This window comes from Artemia franciscana, chromosome 10 (assembly GCF_032884065.1).
Source record: "Artemia franciscana chromosome 10, ASM3288406v1, whole genome shotgun sequence".
NCBI lineage: Eukaryota > Metazoa > Arthropoda > Branchiopoda > Anostraca > Artemiidae > Artemia > Artemia franciscana.
In genome coordinates, this window is record NC_088872.1 from 2,514,569 (window position 1) to 2,532,776 (window position 18,208).

At 34.9% G+C, this 18,208-nt stretch overlaps 1 protein-coding gene across 7 annotated transcripts in view; it reads right to left on the reverse strand.

The window, feature by feature from the left end:
* LOC136031651 (uncharacterized) overlaps positions 1-18,208 on the reverse strand; it is a 238,092-nt gene that overhangs the window by 105,622 nt on the left and 114,262 nt on the right. For all 7 annotated transcript variants that reach the window (XR_010618551.1, XM_065711311.1, XM_065711305.1 and 4 more), the window contains one exon: positions 10,860-11,042. Coding sequence is in view for 6 of the 7 variants with exons in the window: in XM_065711311.1 (XP_065567383.1) it covers positions 10,860-11,042 (183 nt within the window). In the remaining variant the exon portion in view is untranslated. The remainder of the gene's footprint in view (positions 1-10,859; positions 11,043-18,208) is intronic.

An 18,208-nucleotide genomic window follows, 5' to 3' on the forward strand; every position in this document is an offset into this window, starting at 1 on the left:
TCCCTCGGGAGGGTTAGATTCTGTATCTAAGAATTCTCGTTAACCTTTTTGTTCTATTCGAGTCAAACATACTATTTTATCAGATAATTTGGAGAGAATCAGAACTTTGCAGTCACGTGCTTTTTTTGTTACTGAGTAGAGCTTTAATTTTTGTTAAATTGAGTCCTCTTCTGATGTTTCCGGGGAAAAAACGCATTTAAGACCTTTCCTCGGGAGGTTTAGATTCTGTATCTTAGAATTCTCGTTAACTCTTTTGTCCTATTCGAGTCAAACTTACTGTTTTAACAGATAATTTGGAGACAATCAGAACTTTACTGTCACCTGCTTTTTTTGTTACTGAGAAGAGCTTTAATTTTTGTTCAATTGAGTTCTCTTCTGATGTGCTATATTATTGGCTCAACACGTTTTTTTCTCTCCGGGAAAAAACGCATTTGTGCCCTTCCCTCAGGAGGTTTAGATTCTGTATCTTAGAATTCTCGTTAACTTTTTTGTTCCATTCGAGTCAAACTTACTGTTTTACCAGATAATTTGAAGAGAATCAGAACTTTGTTGTCACGTGCTTTTTTTTTACTGAATGATTGTTCAATTGAGTCCTTTTCTGACGTGCTATATTATTGGCTAAACACATTTTTTTCTCTCCGGGAAAAAACGCATTTGTGACCTTCCCTCGGGATGGTTAGATTCTGTATCATAGAATTCTCGTTAACTTTTTGTTCCATTAGAGTCAAACTTACTGTTTTACCAGATAATTTGAAGAGAATCAGAACTTTGTTGTCACGTGCTTTCTTTGTTACTGAATGATTGTTCAATTCAGTCCTTTTCTGATGTGCTATATTATTGGCTCAACACGTTATTTTTCTCTCCGGGAAAAACGCATTTGTGACCTTCCCTCGGGAGGGTTAGATTCTGTAACATAGAATTCTCGTTAACTTTTTTGTCCTATTCGAGTCAAACTTACTGTTTTATCAGATAATTTGGAGAGAATCAGAACTTTGCTGTCACGTGCTTTTTTATGTTACTGAGTAGAGCTTTAACTTTGTTCAATTGAGTCCTCTTCTGATCTGCTATATTATTGGCTCAACACGTTTTTTTCTCTCCGGAAAAAAATGCATTTGTGACCTTCCCTCGGGAGGGTTAGATTCTGTATCTTAGAATTCTCGTTAACTTTTTTGTCCTATTCGAGTCAAACTTACTGTTTTATCAGATAATTTGGAGAGAATCAGAACTTTGCTGTCACGTGCTTTTTATGTTACTGAGTACAGCTTTAATTTTTGTTCAATTGAGTCCTCTTCTGATGAGCTATATTATTGGCTCAACACGCTTTTTTCTCTCCAGGAAAAAAACACATTTGCGACCTTCCCTCGGGAGGGTTAGATTCTGTATCTCAGAATTCTCGTTAACTTTTTTGTCCTATTCGAGTCAAACTTACTGTTTTATCAGATAATTTGGAGAGAATCAGAACTTTTCTGTCACGTGCTTTTTTGTTACTGAGTAGAGCTTTAATTTTTGTTCAATTAAGTCCTCTTCTGATGTGCTATATTATTGGCTCAACAAGTTTTTTCTTCTCCTGGAAAAAAACGCATTTGTGCCCTTCCCTCGGGAGGGTTAGATTCTCTATCTTAGAATTCTCGTTAACTTTGTTGTCCTATTCGAGTCAAACTTACTGTTTTATCAGATAATTTGGAGAGAATCAGAACTTTGCTGTCACGTCTTTTTTTGTTACTGAGTACAGCTTTAATTTTTGTTCAATTGAGTCCTCTTCTGATGTGCTATATTATTGGCTCAACACGTTTTTTTCTCTCCGGGAATAAAACGCATTTGTGACATTCCCTCGGGAGGGTTAGATTCTGTATCTAAGAATTCTCGTTAACCTTTTTGTTCTATTCGAGTCAAACATACTATTTTATCAGATAATTTGGAGAGAATCAGAACTTTGCTGTCACGTGCTTTTTTTGTTACTGAGTAGAGCATTAATTTTTGTTAAATTGAGTCCTCTTCTGATGTTTCCGGGAAAAAAACGCATTTGTGACCTTTCCTCGGGAGGTTTAGATTCTGTATCTTGAATTCTCGTTAAATCTTTTGTCCTATTCGAGTCAAACTTACTGTTTTATCAGATAATTTGGAGACAATCAGAATTTTACTGTCCCCTGCTTTTTTTGTTACTGAGTAGAGCTTTAATTTTTGTTCAATTGAGTCCTCTTCTGATGTGCTATATTATTGGCTCAACAAGTTTTTTCTTCTCCTGGAAAAAAACGCATTTGTGCCCTTCCCTCGGGAGTGTTAGATTCTCTATCTTAGAATTTTCGTTAACTTTTTGTTCCATTCGAGTCAAACTTACTGTTTTACCACCTAATTTGAAAAGAATCAGAACTTTGCTGTCACGTGCTTTTTTTGTTACTGAATAGAGCATTAATTTTTGTTCAATTGAGTCCTCTTCTGATCTGCTATATTATTGGCTCAACACGTTTTTTTTCCCTCCGGAAAAAAACGCATTTGTGACCTTCCCTCGGGAGGGTTAGATCTGTATCTTAGAATTCTCGTTAACTTTTTTGTCCTACTCGAGTCAAACTTACTGTTTTATCAGATAATTTGGAGAGAATCAGAACTTTGCTGGCACGTGCTTTTTTTTGCTACTGAGTAGAGCTTTAATTTTTGTTCAATTGAGTCCTCTTCTGATGTGCTATATTATTGGCTCAACACGTTTTTTTTTTTTCTCCGGAAAAAAACGTATTTGTGACCTTCCCTCGGGAGGGCTAGATTCTGTGTCTTAGAATTCTCGTTAACTTTGTTGTCCTATTCGAGTCAAACTTACTGTTTTATCAAATAATTTGGAGAGAATGAACTTTACTGTCACGTGCTTCTTTTTTTTTATTGAGTAGAGCTTTAATTTTTGTTCAATTGAGTCCTCTTCTGATGTGCTATATTATTGGCTCAACACATTTTTTTTTTCTCTCCGGGAAAAAACGCATTTGTGACCTTCCCTCAGGAGGGTTAGATTCTGTATCTTAGAATTCTCGTTAACTTTTTTGTCCTATTCGACTCAAACTTACTGTTTTATCAGATAATTTGGAGAGAATCAGAACTTTGCTGTCGAGTGCTTTTTTTTACTGAGTAGAGCTTTAATTTTGTTCAATTGAGTCCTCTTGTGATGTGCTATATTATTGGCTCAACACCTTTTTTCTCTCTGGGAAAAAAAAATACATTTGTGACCTTCCCTCGGGAGGGTTACATTCTGTATCTTAGAATTCTCGTCAAATTTCTTGATCTATTCAAGTCAAACTTACTGTTTTATCAGAGTGCTATATTATTGGCTCAACACCTTTTTTCTCTCCGGGAAAACAAAACGCATTTGTGACCTTCTCTCGGGAGGGTTACATTCTGTATCTTAGAATTCCCGTTAACTTTTTTGTCCTATTCGACTCAAACTTACTGTTTTATCAGATAATTTGGAGAGAATCAGAACTTTGCTGTCACGTGCTTTTTTTTACCGAGTAGAGCTTTAATTTTTTTGCGATCGAGTCCTCTTCTGATGTGCTATATTATTGGCTCAACAGGTTTTTTTCTCTCCAGGAAAAAAAAACTCATTTGTGACCTTCCCTCGGGAGGGTTAGATTCTGTATCTTAGAATTCTCATTAACTTTTTTGTCCTATTCGAGTCAAACTTACTGTTTTATCAGATAATTTGGAGGGAATCAGAACTTTGCTGTCACGTGCTTTTTTTACTGAGTAGAACTTTAATTTTTGTTCAATTGAGTCCTCTTCTGCTGTGCTATATTATTGGCTCAACACGTTTTTTCTCTCCGGGAAAAAAACGCATTTGTGACCTTCCCTCGGGAGGGTTAGATTCTGTATCTTAGAATTCTCGTTAACTTTTCTGTCCTATTCGAGTCAAACTTACTGTTTTATCAGATAATATGGAGCGAATCAGAACATTGCTGTCACGTGCTTTTTTTACTGAGTAGAGCTTTAATTTTTTTGCAATCGAGTCCTCTTCTGATGTGCTATATTATTGGCACAACACGTTTTTTCTCTCCGGGAAAACAAAACGCATTTGTGACCTTCTCTCGGGAGGGTTAGATTCTGTGTCTTAGAATTCTCGTTAACTTTTTTGTCCTATTCGACTCAAACTTACTGTTTTATCAGATAATTTGGAGAGAATCAGAACTTTGCTGTCACGTGCTTTTTTGTTACTGAGTACAGCTTTAATTTTTGCTCAATTGAGTCCTCGTCTGATGTGCTATATTATTGGCTCATCACGTTTTTTTCTCTCCAGGAGAAAAACACAGCCATTTTGTGACCCTCCCGTGGGAAAAATGTCTGATTTTGTTTATTATTATTTGTAATATATTTATATTCATATATGTCATATGCGTTTTTTTATGAAGGATGACATGTTGCCAAAGATTGTCCTTTTCAGCTAACCGTCAAGGTCTAAACGGAAATAAGGTCGTCCACGGTTGGGGTGGGAGGATGTCATAAAGATACATTTAAGGTACAGAGAAACTTTCTGGGAGGGTGTAAAGAGAGAGGCTTTGAATAGATTGGGATGGAGGAGGAGCGTGCGAAGCTGTATTGGCCGCAAGCAGCTTGGTGTTGCGGTGAATAGTTATTATAACATAGATTAAATAAAAAAAAACAAGTTTTTCAACTGAAAGTAAACAAGTTTTTTACTTTTAGGGGTTTTCCACCTCTTTTCCGAAAATCAGGCAATTTTCTTGAGGCTCGTAACCAATTTTCTTTAGACTCGTGCCTTTAATTGTTAACGCTAAACTTAACGAATCTTATAGATTTAGAATCACCATAATAAGTAAAAACTTTTGATATATCTATTGGTAGAAGAATTCCGTTTTTTAGACTTTTGGTTACTATTGAGCCGTATCACTCCTTACTTACAGTTCAGTACCACGAACTATTTGATATTGATTATAAATTCGCTGTATTACAATTAGGGACAAGAGAATGAAAAAAAATTTCAGCCTCTACTTTGATTTTTTCAAAAAATTGCATTTAGAAAACTTGAATTTAGATTACATCTATTGTTGCCTTTCCTTCTTGTTACTACTGTTAAATTAACATTCAAAAGAAAACTAACTTGAATTTCAGATTTCTAAACTTTCCAGCAATACTTTCATCCCATGGAAACTTTCGAAAGTCTCTCTTTGCCATTTCAAGAAGTTATAACTTAGAAAGTTTTGGTTAAACTCTACATAATGAACTACTTTAACAATAAACATAAATTCTTGAAGACGTGAACTTATTTTCACTTAAGGGAAGGTAATACACTTAGAATATCTTTTCCATGAAATTCTTAGATTAAGTGCCCTAACAACGGGAATATTTGCAAAACAAAATGTCAATGGACAAAAAAATAATCAAGTTAACAAAGTTAACATAATCATTAAAGCGCCAATAACGCAGTAGGTTTCAGACTTTTACAGTGTGGGAAGCAGCCAATACTCAAACTCTTGTTTGTAGTGATTTTTGTTTTTTAAGCTTAATTCGCATATTCAATTTAAGCTTCACTCGTTTTAAGATTTTCTTAAATTCATTTATATAGTACCTGTTGTATGTTTGTTTGCTATGATTGGTTATTTAATTTCTATTCGTTTCGGGTTTCATTTATTCTTTAATAGTAATTTCTGATCGTTTTGAGTTTTAGTTATTGTAGGTTTCGATTTCTTCTGATCTTAATTTTAATATGGCCTTTAATTTTCTTTGAAAAACTTCTTTTTCGGAGTTTTTTTTTAATTAATAGTGATAAAAAAAATAACACCATTAGGGTAAATCCGAGAGTTCAAATTTAAAGGTAAGAAAAGAATATTTATAAGTAAGAAAGTTATTTTGAAATTACAGAGTTGGAGGCTTGACTCATTCAGTGACAGAACAGATATTGTTTTAAAGTTCCAAAAATTAAAAAATTCTGAAAAACAGCATGCTATCTCTATAATATGACTGAGTCATCTACATTTTTCGGCCTAAAAACAAACCTGATTTATTGAAAACCACCTTTATATACATTTTCTGTATTGGCTTAAATTAATTTCAAAATGTTTTCCAAAAAATGAGAGAAAATTAATTAAAATCTAAAATGCATGTCAAACATAAAAGGAACACGAATTAATTTAAATGAATGAATAAAATATACAAAGAGAAGAAATTAAATTGAACGAATGAAGTTAACTTAAACTGACACAAATTATTATGGACGAGTAAATGAAACTAAAACTAACAGATACTGAAACTTATTATAATAATCCACAGAAAAGCAAATAACCACCTTGGAAGGCTGCATGGCCTCATGGCCATGCATGGCCATGCACCTGCATGGCCACAAGTAGAAGTAAAAGAGACTCTGAAAGCATTGAAGTACCAAGAAGATCAAAATAAACACACACACCCCCCGACTCAATATTCATACCTAAAACCGATTCTCTAACAACTTTTTTTCGGTTCTTCCAATATTCTAATGTTTTAGGGTAATATTACATTTCTCAGTGTTGTCACGTGAAAATAAACGGGCAAAACTAAAATTATATTTGATAATGCTCTTCGTCCACAAAAATTCAAACATTAGCATTTTGTTCTGACAAGGCGACCTTTGAAGGAAATTAAATAAAAAAAACTAGTTTTTTTAACTGAAAGTAAGGAGCGACATTAAAACTTAAAACGAACAGAAATTACTCCGTATATGAAATGGGTTGTCTCCTCCGCAGTCCCACGCTCTTTACGCTAAAGTTTGACTCTTTGCCACAATTCTACTTTTTAAAACAACTAAAAACTTTAGCGTAAAGAGCGTGGGACTGCGGAGGAGACAACCCATTTCATATACGGAGTAATTTCTGTTCGTTTTAAGTTTTAATGTCGCTCCTTACTTTCAGTTAAAAAAACTAGTTTTTTTTATTTAATTTCTGAACGTTTTTGAATTAATGCATGTTTGATTTTGGCTCTCCGCACATAAATTATTGAAATGAAATTAGTATATTAATTTTTTTTGGCTAAATGGCTTTCTCTTAGTTTTGATCAGACGATTTTGAGAAATACGGGGTGGGGAAGGAGGCCTAGCTGCCCTCCAATTTTTCGGTTACTTAAAAAGGCTACTAGAACTTTTAATATTCAACGAACGTTTTTATTAGTAAAAAATATACGTAACTTAAGAATTAACTTACGTAACAAACTTTTATATTCTTATATTTTTATTATGTCTACGAGGGGGTTTGTACCCTCGTTAATACCTCGCTCTTTACACTAAATCGTAAGTTTTGTTCCAATTCTTTAAGAATGACCCCTGAATCAAATAGGCCGTAGAATAAATAGTTGAAATCACTAAAAATATTTTAGCATAAAGAGCGAGGTATTTATCTCCTCCTAAATACCTCGCTCTTTATGCTCAAGTATTTTTAGAACCCTACATATGCGTAATAATCTCTGTTTGTTTTAAATTTCAATGCTATTCCTTACTTTCATTTGAAAAAACGTTTTCATGTTTATTTTTTCATTGTTTTTTTTTTATAGTAATGCTAGAAAATCCTGCGCCCTTTTCATTGAATTTTTTCCCCCATGGCATATTTCTCCAAGGAAAGATCCTCCCACATAGCCCCCTCCCTCAACCCTACCCCCAAAACCAAAAAAATCCCCCTGAAAACGTCTGTACACTTCCCAATAACCATTATTATATGTACACACTGGTTGAAGTTTGTAACTTGCAACCCCTCCCCCAGGGAGTGTGGGGGAGTAATCATCCCCAAAAACATAGTTATTAAGATTTTCGACTATGCCAAACAAAATGGCTATCTCAAAATTTTGATCCGTTGACTTTGGGAAAAAAAATGAGCGTGGGAGGGGGCCTAGATGCCCTCCAATTTTTTCGGTCACTTAAAAAGGGCACTAGAACTTTTCATTTCCGTTAGAATGAGCCCTCTTTCGACATTCTAGGACCACTTGGTCGATACGATGACCCCTGGGAAAAAAAAAAAAAAAAACAAAAAAACAAACAAATAAACACGCACCCGTGATTTGTCTTCTGGCAAAAAATGCAAAATTCCACATTTTTGTAGATAGGAGCTTGAAACTGCTACAGTAGGGTTCTCTGATACGCTGAATCTGATGGTGTCATTTTCGTTAAGATCCTACGATTTTTAGGGGGTGTTTCCCCCTATTTTCCTAAATGAGGCAAATTTTCTCAGGCTCGTAACTTTTGATGGCTAAGACTAAACTTGATGAAACTTATATATTTAAAATCAGCATTAAAATGCGATTCTTTTGATGTAGCTATTTATATCAAAATTCAATTTTTTAGAGTTTTGATTACTATTGAGCCGGATCGCTCCTTACTACAGTTCGTTACCACGAACTGTTTGATCTATATCTTCTTAAGCTGTTTGGTACCAGGAGGTTTTTTTGTTTTTTGCTTATCTTTTGGTCGATTTTTTGTCCAAGTTTTATTCTTTCAATTTGGCACCAGCTGCTGGAAAAAACTAAGTAACTGCATATTGAGTTTTTTTTTTCTTTAAAAATGAATTTCTGATTTTTTCCTATTGTAAAGACATATGGTTGTACATGTTTTTACTTAACCAATTGAAACAATCAGATTGCAGTTTTAATGTTCTTGGTACTCAAAAAATAATTTTTGGTTCTTGAGACATTATTTTATATTCTTGCAAACACATACAGTGCATCTGGATCCCTCTGAATATATTAAAAGAAATATTTCGTAAAAAATACTGGGCCCTAAAAAGAGGATCAAGTGAAATACAGGCACAGGGGCGTGATTTGCTATGGGGCAGGCCCCCCACTAGACTCAAGTATGCCCCCATATACCCCCCTCCAGACTACAGTTCCCCCACAGCTAAAATTTAGTTCCTGCAAAGATCTCTTGTCAAAATTAAGATAAGCCTGTAGAATTCAAGTATCCAGAGAAACAGGTTAGTTTTCTTTGGTATATCTTTGCCTTTATGGTAAAGTGTGGATCATTTTTCAGTTTTCACTGTCATTTTTATTTTCAAAAAATAAGTTTTTTCCAACTGAAAATAAGGAACAACATTAAAACTTAAAACGGAGAGAAATTATTACGTATATGAGGGGAGTTACCCCCTTCTCAGTACCTCACTCTTTACGCTAATGTTTTAATTTTTGTTCAAATTACTTAAGAAAGATTCTTGACACACAATGACCGTTTAATTAGAATAACAAGCTTTTTACAAATTCCCAAACATTTTAGCGTAAAGAGTGGGGTACTGAGGAGGGGGCAACTCCCTGATATACGTAATAACAACCAAAAGAAAAATTTCAGAAAATTGCAGTTCAAATAGTTCGTGATAACGAACTGTAAGTAAGGAGCGACCCGGCTCAATAGTAACCAAAACTCTAAAAAACAGTTAAAAAAGAATACAGAGAGATATATCAAAAGAATCGGCTTTTTATGCTGATTTCAAATATATATATTTTTAAGTTTAGTCTTACCCATCAAAGAAAAAAAAAGGGGGAAACAAGTCAAGTGATCTTAATGAAAATCACACTATCAGATTCAGCGTATCAAAAAACTCTGCTGTGTAGGTTTCAAGATCCTATCCGCAAAAATGTGGAATTTTGTATTTTATTGCCAAAAGAAAGATCACGGATGCGTGTTTATTTCTTTTTTTTGTTTTCCCCAGGGATGATCATATAAATCCAGTGGTCCTAGAATATCAGAAGAGGGCTCATGCGAACGGAAATTAAAAGATCTAGTTCCTTTTTTAAGTGACCAAAAAATTGGAGGGTTACTATGCCAGCTCCAACACCACTTTCTTTTCCCAAAATCGTCCGATTAAAATTTTGAGATAGCCATTTTGTTCATCATAGCTGAAAGGCCCAATGATTATGCATTTGGGAATAACATGACCCCCTCCCTACAGACCCAGGTGAAAGGTCATGAAGCTGCAAAATTTGCCCATTGCTTACGTATAATATTTGTTATTGAGATGCATACATACATTTTTGGGTGGGATAGGAAAAATTTTCTGCTGGGGGTATTTCCCATGGGAAGGGAAGTTTCCAGGGAGAGAACTTGTCTGGGGAAATTATACACAGCGGGAATTTGCGACAATTCTTTTAAAAAATTCTTTTTATACGCCTTGCTTTTTCTTTTCCGTCTCAATTTTACGCAAGAAGTGGTTAAGAGTATTTGTCCGGGGTATGTTTTCACCGAGATTGAATTGTCTAGAGAATATTTCCATGGCGAAGGGGGTTTCTCCGTGGATGTGGGGTCAGATTTCCTGGCATTATTTAAAAAAGGATAAGAAATTAAATAAAAGCAAGCTTTTTCTACTGAAAGTAAGGAGCGACATTAAAACTTAAAACGAACAGAAATTATTCCGTATATGAAAGGGGCTGTCCCCTCCTCAACACCTCACTCTTAACGCTAAAGTTTGACTCTTTCTCACAGCTGTATTTTCTGAAACAATGAAAACCTTTAGCGTAAAGAGCGAGGCGTTGAGGAGGACACCCCCTTTCATATATGAAACAATTTCCGTTTATTTTAAGTTTTAATGTCACTCCTTACTTTCAGTAGAAAAAAACTTATTTTTTTATTTGATCTTCTAATGAAACTGCTTTTGTGATTCAGGGGTTATTTAAAAGAATTGGAACATAATTCGAACTTCAGCGTAAAGAGCTAGGTATTGACTAAGGGGCGAACCCCCTCATATACGTGATAATTTCTGTTCGTTTAAAGTTTTAATGTTAATCCTTATTTTCAGTTGAAAAAACTTGTTTTTTTATTTAATACATATAAAGAAAATATTACATTTCTCTTTTTTTGTCATCAAAGCTATGCTTCACAAACTGAATTGTTAAAATAAAATAAAAATAAAAAAAAAGCTTACTAGTTTTCTATATCTCCAATCACATAAGTGTACTTAAGGTAGTCAGGACTGAGATCTATGTCATTTTTTACATATTGAGGATCTTTGAAACATGATTGCCACTTCGTATTTTTCTTGTTAGCATGAATTAGCCGAATCCTATCCTTTGTAATACATTTTTGAGACAGATCTTCGGTGCAACTTCTAAAATAAAAAAGTAATGGAATTAGCCATATGTTAATAAGCAGTTACACAGATTCTAGATTCTTCAGTAGGCTACTTATTGAAAAAGCTTGATAAGACATTCAAGGCCAGCTATTCAAGGTAGTTGAAACTCCATTTAAGTGGTCGTTGGTTTAAGACGTTGCTAGTCAGAGTGACATTTGGTTGTCACTTCCGCTTGACAAATTTACTGTCTTTTTTTCATTATTTAATGCACGCCACTCAAGTCAGTATCATACTCATTATAAAGACATTTACTTCGTTGAAAACGATATATCCTGTTTGCCTCATAATGGCAGCAATGATTTAAAACACTCGAGAACCTATAGTTTAGACCAGGGATCTCTAAACTTTTCTACCGGAGGGCCGCATTACCAGTCAAAGAGCATTTTGGGGGCCAGTCACATCTCGCCCACGGGCCGTAGTTCCCCCTGGTTTAGACCATTGTTTATATTAGATTTATTTCTTCTGCTTAAAATATATAACAAACACAGCAACATAATGGTCAAAAGTTTAACAATAAATACAAAAAAGTTGTTTTCGTATTTCTAAATCGACAAAAGGAACTAAGTCAGGTGCTCTACAACTTTTGGGAAATCTTCTGAAAGCTGGAAAATTGTCACTTCCAAAAAACTTAATTTATGTTGATTTTCTCTAATTTTGTCAGATAAATTACTTGCTCCTTTTTTTGTCAATATGAATTAAAAAAAGAGAAGCACTCATCTAATTAATATTTATCGTATGGCCCAATGAGGAATGAAACATATAAGTGGAAACTGGCACTTACGTCGAAAAGAAAAAGCAGTATCACTAGCTCGTTTTACAGATTTTTGTTTTTACCCGAATCGGTTGCATACAGGTCTTTTCAGCTACTTTGGAATGGAAGATGGGGTATAAAGAAAGAAGAATTATGTCCCCAGCAGGTCAACCAGCTTAAAGTAAATTAGCCTTCTTAACCTGCCAAGATTGGCCTAAGCTAACCTATACCTTTTTTAAGCAGACTGAATTCCGACTTAAAATAAGAGAATAAAAAATTCTGATTGACTATCACTCATATAAAGATTTCAACTGCTTATTATTAAGGTTACCACCCCTAGTGATTTATCACTATTTTTAGTGATTTTTAATTTTACCTACAGAAAAATTTACAAAATCAGCATATTAATCCCTAGACTATTGAAGAAAGTCACTAAAATCAACCAAAGAGACACTAAAATCCAGGGATTTTTCTGACCGGGTGCCTACCCTGGTTATTAACACAACAGAAATAGGAGCGCGAACAGTCACAACGCATGCGAACGGGTTACTAAAAGGACTGATCTTAAAAAGCGATAAAAGTTGATTTTTTACTCCAAATTAACTATTTTGTTGATTATTGTATCATCATCACAGTAATTTAAATGCGTTAGAAAGTGACACACAATCATATTTATAATTAATTAGTCACAGTTGAAGAGGCGTATTTACTTCATAGAAAATAGAATGCAAGGGGACAAGTTTTAGTGATTTAAGTGGAAAAAAGAACGAAAAAAATGCTGAGGGACTAACCAATTACATATAGTAAATATGAAATAAAAAGGGTATTATTGAGAGAATCATAAAAACCAAAAAGGTGATTAAAGATCCACAGTCATCTCCCTATCACGCGTCTAGTAAACTCAAGTTTTCTAAAAGTGAACAATTAAAATAAAAAGAGTAGAGTCACAAATAGCTACCATAACATAGCAGAAGAGAATGGCTGTGCCAAAGACAAATAACAGTCCTTAGTTGAATTAAAAAATATGGAAGAAGCTGAATTTTTATTGAAACTAAAAGTAGGCTTAATTATAGTTGTGAAATAACCTTTAAACAATAACACCAAAAGCAGCACAGTGGTCCTTAGACGAATTACAGATCACAAATCACGAATTACGAATCACAATGAGGTTTTCACTATGCTGGGATTTTGCTAGCGCTAATTTAAGCCAATACAATTTATCATAGAATTTTCTAACTGACTGAAAAATTCTATGAAAACTTGAGTTTACCTTAAATCAGCGCTAGCTAAATCTAAAATTGTGAACTGGGCATGAACAAAGAGCAAAAAATATTAAATCAGAAGCAAGTCCGTAGATGGCAAAAGCATCTTTTCTTTTGGTGAACTGATTAAGCATTCAGTCTCATCAGCTCCCTGTGATGCTTTGATGTATTGGTATGTAATGAGGTCTCCATTGCCCTGAAAGCGTCTCAAACGCCTTATAATGGAAGACGAGTGGAGAGGGGTACCACCAACTTCGTGAATTACCGTGATTCAAGCCTGTTGCTTGAACTCCGATTAAAAGTTGAATCCGATCGAATCAGTCACTAAAGCTTGATGTGTTTGTCCTACCTGAATACTTATTACACTTTATAAGCATTGGTAAAAATTGAACATATTGATACTAGAATACGGATTGCAAGACAACTATTTGAACAAAAGTCATACTCAATGAATTTATTCTATGCCCCCCCCCCCCTCATCCACTAAGAAAGAATTAGCTTTGTAACTTGGACAGACATCTGAAGCTGAAAAGGTTTACAACAAATGAACGGATTAAAAAAGTTTGAAAGTTACGTTCAAGATCCCGTCTTCTCAGCTCAAGAAGACATTAAAACATCGACAATACCTAAAACATATCAAATTCTCTGTTTAAATCTCGTTTTCTCGCAATCCAACGCAAAACCAAGAATTTTAAGATCATGTAAGGGACGAGTCACATTTTTTTTTTTTTTTTTTTTTTTTTTTTTTTTTTTTTTTTTTACAAATGTTTACAAGTCTCTCTGTATCTCTATGGAAGAATGTTGATGAGTGTTCTTTGGACTCCAATATTTATCGAGTTACAATTGACACTGACAAAAAGCAAACAGGTTATTAAAAGCTCAATTTTAAAAGAATCATTAAAAATATTTAATTAATTATTTTTTTAAATTAGTTCGAAACAATATTATTAATTGTTAACTACTAAACTATCAATTTAAACTATTGTTAGAATTACAAACAACTCAATGCAACACCTGCGGCAAACAAAGCTGCTGAAGCTCTTCTTCCACTTAAATTTATTCAACACTTCACCGTTTACCTCCTACTGCAAATTTCCAGTTTCCTTTAAATAATTCCCTAGGGTCTTATCCCTCCCTACTCAACGCGGTACTTTTTGTATTCCTCGCTGCTTCGTTTTTACTTTCAAAAGATTTCATTCTTTTCTATATTATTTCCTGCAAGTTCATCGCGGTTTAGTATATGCTACGTTCTATCCTTTGCTAATTTAACGTTGACGTTAACGTTGACCCCCCTCTTGCTCTTCAGCCTAGGGGACGTTCTACGGCAAGTTGATTCTCACTTCTTAATAAATAGTAGGAGGAAATCTTCTTTCCTGAAACTGTAATTCAAATGTCCTTTAATCTTGCAATCCTTGTCAGAAACTGTAGGACAAAACTAACTGTCATGCAATTTTCTTCTTCACCATCAAATCTTCCTAATAACATATATAGGCTCGGCTGCACTTTCTTCTGTCTGAAAAATTCGGTTATTTCACGTCTCTCTTGTTCGCTTTCACGGCATATTATCACCAAGTGTTCTATAGTATCTGATGCACGACACTTAGGACATTCCTCACTCTGTCCCAAAAATCTTACTCTGTAACAACCAACTCCAGCATGGTGTGATCGGAGTCAAAACAGTTTATACAGCTTATAACCAACGCCACAGCCCTGGTCAAAACTGAAGGGTGTAAACCAAAACCAGTCAACGAAATCTTTCATCTTGCCCTCTTAATTATTTCAAAAGTTTCGGTCCGGTACAATACATCGGGAAATATTTACCTTATATCAACATTTATTAGCCAAATTTCCCAAGGACCCTAGCAGCTACACATAAGGTCAAGGTACCCAGAGGTTCCACTAGAAAGAGTAAGCCACGACAAAGCCGCGAGGTGAACTACAATGAAACAAAAAACGATAGATGTTATCATGAATTTTCTTAGGACATTATCCCAAGAATTCCACCAGGGCAAAATTTGAAGAAGAATTGAAATGCATAAATGAAAGAAAATAACCAACAGAGCTACGATCAAGTCTATACAATCCGCCACTCTTCACTGTTGCCACAACTACTGTTTGCCCCAACCTTCTGGGAATTACTCAGTAAAGGACCAAAATAACCTATGATCCATGTCCTTTTTTGTTTTTCGAAGTATTCGCTTTATCTGCTTTCATAACAAGGATAAATTATTGTCAATTTGAAGTCACAGATTTTCACATTGCCGCCACGAAACGAAATGCTGAATATAACTGAAAAATCAATCGAAGTCAAAATGAAGGGACAATTTCCACTGCTCCGATAGTATTTTATTAGATTTCGTTTTGCTTTTTGTAATTTCGTATCCTCTTTTTAACTCTTTTTGCTAGTACCACTATAAGTCACCTTTATTTTTTTGCCTTGCATATCTATATTTACTGTGTTGTTTTGACGGGTTTCTTAATAAGTAAATAAATTAAAATACGTCAAAAGCTTGTCTTCTAGTATTTTCTTCTGGTAATGTTGCAGCGCAAAATATATCTGCTCGATTTTGATCCTGTCCGTAGACCGAATTGTAGAACACTCATAATTTACGAACAAATGCATCATTGTCAGACCATTCACATTTATCTTTATGAACCAGATGTATGTCCGATTAGTTGTCTTTTCAATATTTTTCAAGGAGTTTCTTTTCTACTCATATTTTAGGATTGGAACAACTTCCCATTTTTCAAGATGCTTAATCATACTCGTATTCTAAACAGCTTGGTTTGAAGGCGACGGGACAAGATATTGAACAGGGCTAATGTGGTTCCCAGTACATCTGATGGGGAATGTATATTGTGAGAGGAAATATTCTGATTACCATAAATCTGAAAGGAAAATGCAGTCGCAGGGAAAACTTTTATAAGAGAATTCAAATGAGATGCTTTTTTATGCTACTGCTGTAAAAGTTCATACTAGAAGGTAAGGCAATTGTGGGCTGTCACTCCCAGTCCCTAATAACAACTAACAGTACGAAATGCATACTTCATTTATAGCAACACTTGTATGCATAGGCGCCTTTACTTTCATACAAATTTTATTGGTTTTTGACTAAACTCTTTAGAGTGCTTACATTTTCAAATCCTTTTTTACCCCAGCTTGGTGAAATTTATTAACCTTGGCAATGGAAATTGTTCGCACAAATATAATAAAAGAAAGAAATCTAGAAAAAAAAATGAATTCTGTAGAAAATTCTAACTAGCTAAACTAAGTCAAATATCAAAATGCTTTCACATCAACATTAAAAAAAAATTATAAAACATTTAATATGGATAGGCCATGTTTAAGCGTGGAGGATGAACTGCCCCTCCCAGACTTCAGCTTGCCCTCCCCCGAAACCTTCCCTACAGCTGAAATTCAGTTTCTTCAAAAATCTTTTCAAAACTAAGATAAGTCTACATAACTCAAGCATCTATAGAAACGGGTCGGCTTTCTTTAGTATATATTTACTTTCGTGGTACTATATTATTGGCTCAACACGTTTTTTTTTTCTCCGGAAAAAAACGTATTTGTGACCTTCCCTCGGGAGGGCTAGATTCTGTGTCTTAGAATTCTCGTTAACTTTGTTGTCCTATTCGAGTCAAACTTACTGTTTTATCAAATAATTTGGAGAGAATGAACTTTACTGTCACGTGCTTCTTTTTTTTTATTGAGTAGAGCTTTAATTTTTGTTCAATTGAGTCCTCTTCTGATGTGCTATATTATTGGCTCAACACATTTTTTTTTCTCTCCGGGAAAAAACGCATTTGTGACCTTCCCTCAGGAGGGTTAGATTCTGTATCTTAGAATTCTCGTTAACTTTTTTGTCCTATTCGACTCAAACTTACTGTTTTATCAGATAATTTGGAGAGAATCAGAACTTTGCTGTCGAGTGCTTTTTTTTTACTGAGTAGAGCTTTAATTTTGTTCAATTGAGTCCTCTTGTGATGTGCTATATTATTGGCTCAACACCTTTTTTCTCTCTGGGAAAAAAAAATACATTTGTGACCTTCCCTCGGGAGGGTTACATTCTGTATCTTAGAATTCTCGTCAAATTTCTTGATCTATTCAAGTCAAACTTACTGTTTTATCAGAGTGCTATATTATTGGCTCAACACCTTTTTTCTCTCCGGGAAAACAAAACGCATTTGTGTTTCAATGCGCTCCCAGACTTCAGCTTGCCCTCCCCCGAAACCTTCCCTACAGCTGAAATTCAGTTTCTTCAAAAATCTTTTCAAAACTAAGATAAGTCTATATAACTCAAGCATCTATAGAAACGGGTCGGCTTTCTTTAGTATATATTTACTTTCGTGGTACTATACGACTCGTTTTTCAGTTTTTGTTGTCATTTTCACTTGATTTGGGAGACTTAGCTCCAACTTCGCCCCCCCCCCACTCCCCTTCCCCGCAGGTTTTGAAGACATTATGCCAGTGGCTTTGATCAGACTCAGAAAGAGAAGGAACATGCGCCAGAGCGTTATCCTTAGACGATTTGATTCTGCAGGGAGATGTAAGTAGTTTTAGGTAAAAAGGAAAAGAATGTTGACCGACCACTGTGCCGTAAAACTAGGTGTTGTGCTTTCCGGTTATCTGTAGGGGTCAAACGAAAAGGAGCTAGTTCCCGAATGGAGTGGCGAGAGATTATACAGAAGAGTTTAAAGCAATTTAAAATTTCCTGGGAGGAAATAAAGAATAAATCACTACTAACAATTCATTGCAGCACCAAGCCGCCTGAGGCCAATACAGCTACGCACGCTCCTTCTCCATCCCAATCTATTCAAAGCCTCCCTCTTTACACCCTCCCAAGAAGCTCTTATATCATTTAAATCTTTCTTTATGACATCCTCCCACCCCAGACGAGAATGACCTGCTTTCCGTTTAGCCTTAGACGGTTGGCCGAAAAGGACAATCTTCGGCAGTATGTCATCCTTCATCCGCAGAACATGCTCTAGCCATTTCAACCTTTCTTTCATTATAACCCTACAAAGTGGGATTTGAACCGCATTTTTCGTACAGCCAAATTTTTCGTACAGAACAAATGAAATTTTATCAAATGAAGATCTCGGCTCTACATCTAAGAGCCGTAATC